At 42.7% G+C, this 9,794-nt stretch overlaps 1 protein-coding gene across 1 annotated transcript; it reads right to left on the reverse strand.

Annotated features, from left to right (window-relative positions):
* Positions 1 to 518: 518 nt before the first annotated feature.
* Positions 519 to 9,588, reverse strand: LOC5519953 (PGAP2-interacting protein). The gene is made up of 14 exons (XM_048733690.1): positions 9,330 to 9,588; positions 8,723 to 9,035; positions 7,013 to 7,372; positions 5,986 to 6,341; positions 5,338 to 5,529; positions 4,844 to 4,923; positions 4,627 to 4,732; positions 4,222 to 4,357; positions 4,080 to 4,144; positions 3,369 to 3,453; positions 3,174 to 3,230; positions 2,587 to 2,674; positions 1,667 to 1,884; positions 519 to 1,080 (listed from the first exon to the last, which is right to left on the reverse strand). Exons 1-14 carry the CDS (start codon positions 9,559 to 9,561, stop codon positions 999 to 1,001), a joined length of 2,370 nt encoding a protein of 789 aa, XP_048589647.1. The 5' UTR covers positions 9,562 to 9,588; the 3' UTR covers positions 519 to 998.
* Between the last annotated feature and the right edge of the window lie 206 nt (positions 9,589 to 9,794).

Here is a 9,794-nt window from a genome sequence, read left to right on the forward strand (position 1 = left end):
GTTTTGAATGTTAGCCACTACGGGTTATTGTTTAGGGGATCGGATTTTGGCAGCTCGGCAAACAGAATTTTGTTTTCTAAAGACTATAGGCACTACTTTTGAAAATTTAGAGTTGTGATTTTTCCTCGCGCGATCCATCCTCGGGGACCCAGGGCGTCGCTAAGATCGGGCACACAGGGAGCGCGCGAAAAAGAAAGAGCACTGAAAGACGTCTTTCAGCCTGTTTCTTTCTAGCGCCGCGCTCCCTGTGTGCCCGATCTTTTGAAAGCCCTTAACTTCAATATTGTTTATTCCAAGTTTTAAAAAATTCTGGGTTGTAGAACTATTTCAAGGGAATTACCTTAATGGGATTAGTCAGGCAAGGGTGTGGTCACCCTCCACTACTTATTGGTTTGTTAACCCTCCATCCTTATAGGGTGTAGTCAACCTAAACTATGGTATCATGCAAAGGTGTGATCGCCCTCCACTTCTTATGGGTACAGGCAAGGGTGTGGTTTTACAGAACAACAAAGAACAACTTCACAATAAACAAAGGGATTTATCTTTCCGTTGGCATGAGACATTATATTTCATATGGAAAAATCCTTGCAATATATTAAATCGGGGCAACATAAAAATATGTTTTACCCCAAATCACGAGGAAACCAACCCGATCCCCTGCACGCTATTTCAGGTGATTGAGGCACTCGGGCACATTAAGTTATAACTCATTTCCTAGACGCTCTTCCCCATGTTCTCCGCCCTTGGTTTCTGCGGATGGTTGAAGATGGGGCCAACACACATAACATATCGACAACCGTTTCTGGTCTTTTTTGTATGATGGCATCATAAACCATGCCAAGCGCTGTCCAAGGAAGGCATGGCGTATCACATATGCACAGATAGCTTATTCTTCATCTTCTCTTGCATAATGTCTGGTTCTGCCAAAAGGCTTCCAGTAAAGCACTCAGTCTGGACCGACTGGCCAGGAAGTTAAATTTAGTGAATATCCAGGAATCTCACTCTGGCAGGAAGTACTTTGGTGTGGACATGTGATAATGGTGCTCGCCATAGTAATGACCAGCATAATAAGAACCAAACCTACAAAGGCAAACGATACTGCATCGATAAAACAGCTTGAGCAGCAAGTCCATCACAAAATACTCTTTGAATACCACTACCAGGGATAGGCCACCAAAATGCAGTGTTTGTAAGTAAAGACTCCCCCCCCCCCCCCACCACAAGAATTTTCAACTCCTATTAGAGGGGGGTCAGAGTACAGAATATAACATTCGTCTGTGAACGCCTAGCTACATAACATTAATCTTAGTTTATATTGGATAGAGTAGTATTCGCACATACACGGGACTAACTTTCAAGTCCCATCTTATAGTGTCTATAAAATTCGTGTATAAGGGAGGCCAAACTCAGAGGTCCAAACTAGTTCTGTTTAAGCGAGTTGTAGCGATGTGTAGCTTCAATGCAGATGTGAAGGTGCAGCACCTCAGCCCCCCCCCCCCCCGTCCCTGCAATTTCAGACGGTGCCCTTCTCTCCCATTAACCTATCTACCACCCCCCTTGGCCCACAAAAAGTGGGACACAAATACTATGCTTTTTCCACATGACCCCCCCCCCTCGGCCAATCCTGGGTACACACCTGCTTCACGGCTATTCCTGTAAACCTCACCTATCGGTAAAGTGCAAATTCCTGGGAACTGCCCTCGGTGAAGTCGTCATTTTGTCGTTATCTTTGTATCTCTCTCCGTCCGCGGGTAGACGGAAGCGAGCCATCTGCACCTCTGTATCGCTCAGCCCACCATGTGAGATACGCGCGTAACCAAGCCTTGTGAGTCCACGATACATGATGTACTCACACCAGCGGTGACGGTCTGTGGAGTCGATATCCTTCACAGAAAAAGGTAAGGATTGAGTGTGATTAAAGAAATACTGCCTACCCACCCACAAAGGAAATTTTCTTACTAAACCCCCGAGAATAAACCAACTGGAATTGTCCAAAATACATTGTTTGCATAAAAAGCCGTTTTTATCCCGATGAGATAAGCACCAAAGACCCCCCGGAATTTTTAATTACCTCCATAGGGAGAGGGAGAGGGGGGGGGGGGGGTGGCTGCGAATCTTTCGTAGAATCATACAATACGAATCTCCTCCAACGACGTGGACATTGTGTTTAATGTCGCACCCATAATGACGCTAAATTCACTAATGAATATACCACAATAACAACCGTGCGTCAGGTGTGTCACGGATACTTCGACAGTTAAAGATTGGCCTCGCTAGCCAAGGAGACGGCACACAACGCTAGGCTTCGAAACCGCAGATAAATACACGTACGAACTTACCCTGGATGCCAGAGGCTCGAGTTTCACTCGTTTACTGACACGCCGGTCTTGGCTACGAGGATCGAGTCGCGAGTGAGTTTGAGAGCGAAGCTTTGAGCTCGAGCCTCTGGTACCCGTGTTGGGACAAACTTCGCTACACTTCTAAATCAACAATGCCTAAGTTGAGCTCCCTTTTCAAATAGACACAACTTGGTTACTTCCACTGGTGTATATTCCAGTTGTTCACATGGCATAAGTAAACCGTTACCTTGACACGCCCTTTCTTTAGCAGTACGTTATAGTCTCGGCTTCCTGGTGCTGACGTCACGTAACCGAGGAAGACGACGGGATTAGGACTTGAAAGAATGAGAAATACAGTAAGCTCAACAAATGTAACGTATATGGCCGGTTACAAGTTACCGTCAAAGAAGCGGAAACGGCGCCCGACAAGATAAACGGACTTGATGGACTTGAAAAACAGATACAACTAATCTAGGCATACAATAGTCTCATTCAGCCGCCGACGTGGACTCTGTCACGCAATCCACAACGAACACTTGCGTGACAGTGGCCATGACGACTGCTGTAGAAGATCACAGTGGCACGTTGTAGTTGATACCTGTTACCCATCCATACTACTGAGGTTTCACGTGAAAAACAGCTAAAAAAGCTGAAATAAGGTTTTCAGCTGCAACTCGTAGCTAGTGCGAACAAAGCTTAAAAGTCCCTATCAGTTATCACCATACAAAGCCTCCGATCAGTACCAAAGACAGGACTCGAACACGGAAACTTCGTCTGACGGGCTTTAAGAATGAGGTGAAGCCACTTAGCTATCCTGGCTCTCGCCATACTTACCTTTCATCCATGATTCTCGCCAGTTCTTGCGCCTGGAGCTGTCTGTCAAGATCATCCCTGAAAAACAAAAAAAAATTGTCACAACACACAAGGGCTTCAACCTTGTGTAAAGCTCATACCATATCTCAGTGGCTCTTTACCTATTATTATCATTGCTGTGACAATAGTCAATAAAATAGATTAGAAGCTCCTTACCGATCATTACCCATATGAACCACGACAAAGTCCACCAATGACCCGGTGATGTTGATAGTAGCACTTACGGCAGGTGCAAGCTCGCCTGGAACATACAGAAAGTCAGAGGTGTTTTCATAGCATGGCTTACAAGACAAATGGTATAATTAGAAAGACTACGAGCAAGCTGTAGAAAACTAGATGGTCTGCGTAGAGTGGTGTAGACAAGGTATGAATCAACACAAGGTTGAAAAGGTATGTTAAACGCCTCTGTTAAACAGAGTGGTTGCGCTGACGTTTCAAGCGTTAGCTCTTTGTTGTTGCTCCGACGAAGGGCTAACGCTGGAAATATCAGCGCAACCACTCTGTTTCACAGAGGCGTTTAACATACCTTTTCAACCTTGTGTTGATTCATACCTTCCTTACAAGACAGTTGGCCATGTACCGAAAAAGAACCTTATCTTATTCGTGCGGAACCCTTTCGTTTTAAGCCAAAAATTATGTTTCGTTCTGTATCGTTAATGGTAGTTGTTAATAAATGTAACCAACCAGCCAACAGGAGAGGCAACCAACTCAATATAACGGCAATATGATTACAGAAACAAATATGTTTATTCTTTTATTTAGGTCGTGTTCGTACGAACTCCGAATCATACAAAATGCGTGCATCTTTGTCTGGCATGCAAATGGGACTTTATCAGGTTAACAATGATTCCGATTCTTTACACCAACCTTCTGGGGAGGGTAACAAGTGGTGTTGTGATGACACAATGGGATACTTGGATAACAGGGTAGCCCTAAAAACATAAGCAGACAAACTGTGTAAGGCAAACACTACGAAGGTACTCTCACTGTGTGAATATTCTGTACTCACCCCCATGTATGGTCCCTAGTGGAAGGCCCAAAGTCTGCGTGCATGCCAAGCCTTTCCTCAAACCAACCAGGAAGATCATGGCTTCCAAGGTAAGACTTCGAGCAGTCACTCTCAAGAAAGCCCACGACATCTACACCTGAAACCAAGTCATCAGCCATTTAACCTTCTGGCTGACTTTCTTCTAGTGTATGTTGTCTTACCTTATCACTGATTATCTATTCAGTTACTCGTGCCTGCATCATTGATCATGTGTTATTTTGATCTTATATCTGTATTATTGAGTATCTGTTCTATTGGTCTTACCTGTATCGTTGGCAATATGTATCACTGCTCTTACCTGCATTATTGATCAGTTGTTCCATTGCTCTTAGTTGCATTATTGATCATGTGTGCCAATGATCTCACCTGTATCGTTGATCATCTGAGCAGCACGTTCAAAGCTGGGCCAGCCCTTGTTGTCATAACCAAAGTGCACTGTCCAGATCATGGCAGAAAATACTCTCGGGTCCTCCTGCAAATAAGAATAAGCATCTTTGATGGAGGAGGTTATTGAGATGCACAGGGAAATGTGAATAAAACTGAAGTGGATCGCAACAATGTATATATAAGTACATCACAATACCTTAACTGGTGGTTTCTTGTTTAAGTTTTGATACCTGAAAGCCATTATTCCTGCTGTGACTAGCACTAGGAAGAACATTGCTAAAAAAAAAAACACTTTACTTGTATGATACATGAGTAAAAATAACATTTGTTAAACTAGTTGGACTGAAAAACGAAAACCAAACATCCTTGGGTATCCAGGGTGTTCTGGATTCTACTTGTGCATGACCTCCATGCCAATCATGCTGCTATTTTATGCTCCCCACAATGAAGAGTCACAGAAAGCATCCATTTCCAACGGCTAATTCAAGCTAGTTACCAAGATATTTTCAATCAAATATTATCAATAACATATAAGACTTTATTTGTACATTGTTTTTTTTTTTAAGTTTCCTCGCGAATAGAACAATGTATTTTCAATTATAAACAATAACAAAGAAATGGTTCATTGAAATTCTTTATATCTGATTCATTGACATGCAATTAGATTAAAATTAAGACATGCTCCCTTACCTGGCTTAACATGGCTGCTATAGAAAGCAAACTTATTAGCCTTAACTATCGGGAAGGCAACATTATTGAATCTCCTTCCTTTGGATACTTCAGAGCAGCTCGGTTTCTCTTCATTGCAGGGCAAGTCCTCCTTTTTGGATTTGCTGTAGAGCTCATTTTCATCTGGTTTACACCTGGTCATCATAGCAAGACCTGAAGATAATAACACCCATCCTGATTTTAATTCTGGGGAGTAGTAGACCCAGAGGCTGGCTGTTCACCCCCTTCAGACAATTACTCTTTTGTCCACTTAATTTTCACTAAGAAATGGAGCAGGTTTAGAAAATGCTTCAGTTTGTAAGCTCATAATAAAAATGAGAATAATTTTGCTTGCTTGTATGTATGAGAATTAAATAAAGGTGATCTACCGGCAATGCCATTTATTGGAAGTCAAAGAATTGGAAAGGAACAGTGACAATGTCAAAATATGTGTTATTTCATACACCTGTGAGAAGTTCATCTGTGCCTGACCATTAATGTAGCATTTATCAAAGCATGTTATTATGCATGTGATTAATGTTGTCAATGAAATAAAAATGAAATCAAGCTCAATATAGTAGCAACAATAAATAATGTAAAATCTGATTAAAAAAACCCACAGCAGCTCACCGACAAATGCCATGGCAACACCCAGCAACACATCTGTTCGCTCACGTGTGTACTCTCCACCAGGCACAAAGTTATAAGCCACTACCCACACAGAGCCAAGTGTGAGGATGACATATGTGAGGTTAGCCAAAGCCAGCGTGCGTGCCGATGGTCGATAAAATAACCTGTCAATCATTGCCGGCCAGATTGACATGACATACACAGCAAGCACCAGGCCTCCAGCGTAGGAACCAAACCCAGGCGCTTTGTAGAGAGCTGCAGCTCCAGAGACGCCCACTAATGACCATGCCCCGGATGACGTCCATGAAGATGTTGATAGGGTGACACCCAGGGCTAGAGCTAGAGGAACGCCAGCTCTGTAGCAAAAAACACAATCATTATTGGCATGTTCCCAGGATTTGCTACCCTAGATTACCCTAGAAATATGGCTCTACATCTCATATTGTGTTTTTAGTAATACCATTGTATAAATAAGTGATTTTTGAAGTTTTTAAAGTTTAAGACATATAGACTGACCATGTACAATATTAGCAAAATTTGAGTAGCCAGCTTAAAAAGCTGAAAATGAGCCAGTTGTAAACTGCTATGAACAAGAAGAAAGATCACACCGGCCGGGTATATAGATGACATTTTTTAAATCTTAGCTCACCAAAAAAAGAGACACAGTGAACAGTGACTGTGAACACATGGTAGCTTAGCCACTCCATATTTTTCCCCGCAAAACTCAAGAAAAACAGTTTGAACAAAGCAAGCAAAGCAAGCAGAGCAAGCAGAGCAAGCAGAGCAAGCAGAGCAAGCAGAGCAAGCAGAGCAAGCAGAGCAAGCAGAGCAAGCAGAGCAAGCAGAGCAAGCAGAGCAAGCAGAGCAAGCAGAGCAAGCAGAGCAAGCAGAGCAAGCAGAGCAAGCAGAGCAAGCAGAGCAAGCAGAGCAAGCAGAGCAAGCAGAGCAAGCAGAGCAAGCAGAGCAAGTAAATAAATGAATAATCTTAGACACAAAAAGAGCAAGAATACATGAACATGGCACTTACCCCCAAGGATTGGGAGATGCTCCAACGTTGGGGTAACCACTTACTCCCCAACGACTAACAATTGATACTTCACTGAACACAGAGTGGGAAATAAACATCAGAGCTCCAAAGCCAAGAGACACGAGCACCCAGCCAGACCCTGAAACCCTGGCATCCTTGCTGCTTGATGGCGGAGTCGATTCCGTTGTGGCAGCCTTTGCATACCCTGTATAAACCCTGTCTAGTGTGGCAACAATACCAAGAATAAGACAAAGCTTGTTGGATGAGTTGTCCGACCAAACAGGGTTGACAGAGATGTACAGAGCTCTGGCCGCAAGCATCAAGAAAAATCCTAGGATCAAACCCCAGAAGGAAAGGGACCTGGAAACCAAATGATAACTGTTTTAGAAGGCTTCAAACATGGAGAGTTTGAAGACTGTTATAAACACATTGACCCCTCAACCGGCCTGTACCGGCTTTGGGAAGTACCCACAACCCAAAAAATTCATAAATGCAAAATAAACACAACAAGATGAAGATACTCAGGCATCAGTCTAAGGGATAAATGGTCTTGCAGATATGCATCCAACCAAGGTGTTGGCATCTACTCTTAAGCCAAATAATAGCACAGGTTCTTTGACAAATCTCAAATCGAACAAGGAGAGAAAAGCAGAATCACCCCTCTCAATAAAACGCTCAAAATACCACACAAGGGAGAGAGATCAGCAAACACAGCTCAAGACACAAATAGATACCTTTATTCTGATCCTCCAGGTACATTTCCATGGCCTCAAAACACAATGTCCACTCCTTGAAGGATTGTACAACCACGAAGATGTCTTTACGTATTGCAAAGCATTCTGGGAGATCCAGGGGAAAATTCATGAGGGGAGGGCCAGTCAACACTCCTCTCCCCAAAGTCAGGTGGTTTTTTATAAGTCTTTTCACCCCGAAGCCAAACAAATCAATTCCAGGTCATACAGACCCAGAATAGCAGTGTAAACAATTTTGCAATCAATTTGGTTTCAGAAAAGACAGCATTTAGGAGAGCTGTGGTGATTCATTAGAAAATTATTTTCTCATACAGGCAAAGCCAAACAAGAAAAAATCATTATGAATCCACCTTTGCTTGCAAATATCCATAAGCAAAGCACTTAATTATGCCCCAAAAGACTTCATGATGTCCTGAGACACTCTCCTAATATGCTCATAGCTGTATTTTTGATGAAAAATACAAGCAACCATCAACTTGTGCTGGCTTCAGCACAACGACGAGGGATTAAAAGTGGGGACCGCAAAGCACTGTTGGAAAGCTTGGATACCGCTGACTAGGTGCAGCTGTGTTTGACTTTGACGGGCTGTATAAAACCAGAATGGGGGGTGGTTACTGTTTTCAGTCTGTTTTTTGTAAATTCAGCTCAAAAAAAGCCAGGAGTCAATGGGTTGGTTAAAGCATACTTCAAAACGTCCACTGGATTACTGTTGCTAAATGGATAGTGAGTGATTAGGAAATAAAAGGTTGCTTGAATTAAGGCTGTTATTATTAGGAGTCCACAGTGTGAAGTGTAGAACAGTGAAGATGATGGGTTTCATTCTTACTGCTCATATTTTTGTATGCACAGCATATCCTACAATCATTGGCCTTCATAAATCTTAATATTGGCTGTGCAAGAGCTAATAACTGATTTAAGAGAGTTAATAACTGAATTGATTTCCTTGCTTTGATCTTACCTTTCACTAGGTTTTTTGCTCCACACAATTCCACAAAACCACAGCATTGCTGCACCACATCCAAATGCCAACAATACCAGCCTCGTGAGGGTAGTTGGGGCTTGGAAGGAAGCCACTCCCACAAGCGACAGAGTGCGTAAGATGGCAAGACCATGCAAGCTTCGGCAGAAATCTAGTACAGCACCAATTCCAGTAAATACTGGAGTCATGATGGTTATGACAAATGCTTCATAACCAGATATTTCCAGTTCATTCAGAGGGTAGAACCAGATCATTGGAGGTAACGCAAAAATAAGGGACCACCATAAGTAGCCTGAAACAAAAATCAAGTACACTTATTTGTGGCATGAATATTACATAAGACATAACTACCCCTGCTCGAGTCATTCTTGTATGCTCATTTGATAAATTTCTTGAATCAGGTAGCTAGTAGTTTTTATTAATTATTTTATATAAGAAAGTAATTAACTTACTTTTAATAAGTTATTACAAGGTGAGGAATCGGAGTAAGCTAAGTAACTTAACTTAAAAGAAAAGAGTATATATTGTAACACCACACCACACAGGTCCACCACACGTAGACACTGTCAAGACACTGAACACTAACCCAATATAGTCTCACAGAGAAGCTCTCTTTCCATGCTTGTGTACAGCATGACCTCCTCTGCTAACTCCGCAGTTTCTTCGTCTATGAACTCTTCTTCCTCATCTTCAGGAATAAAAGTCTCATATTCTTCAGCGTCATCTGAGGAATCACCAGGTCTACGTATGAAGCTCTGGACTCTGTGTCTGAGCTCTTTGCGGTGCTTTCCCGTCCCCTCATCATTGTCGGCTGCCATCTTGTTCTTGAACCGAGCAGGGCTTGGAGCCGAGTGCGTCTCGCGAACACGGGAAATTTTTGAAAAATAAAAATTGAAAATAGAGGTTTTTAAGAGAGTACTTATTTTATGTCTCTACCCTTTGGGTGGCCCCTTTTTTCTCTTTCCGCTGTGTAGATAAGGTTTTAGGTTTTGGATGTTATCTAGAGCGTACACAGGGGGGTGCAGGGTGCGCGCACCCCCCTTGAAGGCCA

Source organism: Nematostella vectensis, chromosome 10, assembly GCF_932526225.1.
Source record: "Nematostella vectensis chromosome 10, jaNemVect1.1, whole genome shotgun sequence".
NCBI classification, from domain to species: Eukaryota; Metazoa; Cnidaria; class Anthozoa; order Actiniaria; family Edwardsiidae; genus Nematostella; species Nematostella vectensis.

What these genes read in the sequence shown, in the direction of transcription:
- LOC5519953 (XM_048733690.1), bottom strand. Translation starts at nt 9,561, where the DNA reads ATGGCAGCCGACAATGATGAGGGGACGGGAAAGCACCGCAAAGAGCTC. An exon ending in TAGCAGCCATGTTAAGCCAG is followed by an intron (nt 4,924 to 5,337) that starts GTAAGGGAGCAT and finishes TTTTTTTTTTAG; the next exon opens with CAATGTTCTTCCTAGTGCTA. An exon ending in ACTAGGGACCATACATGGGG is followed by an intron (nt 4,145 to 4,221) that starts GTGAGTACAGAA and finishes TTATGTTTTTAG; the next exon opens with GGCTACCCTGTTATCCAAGT.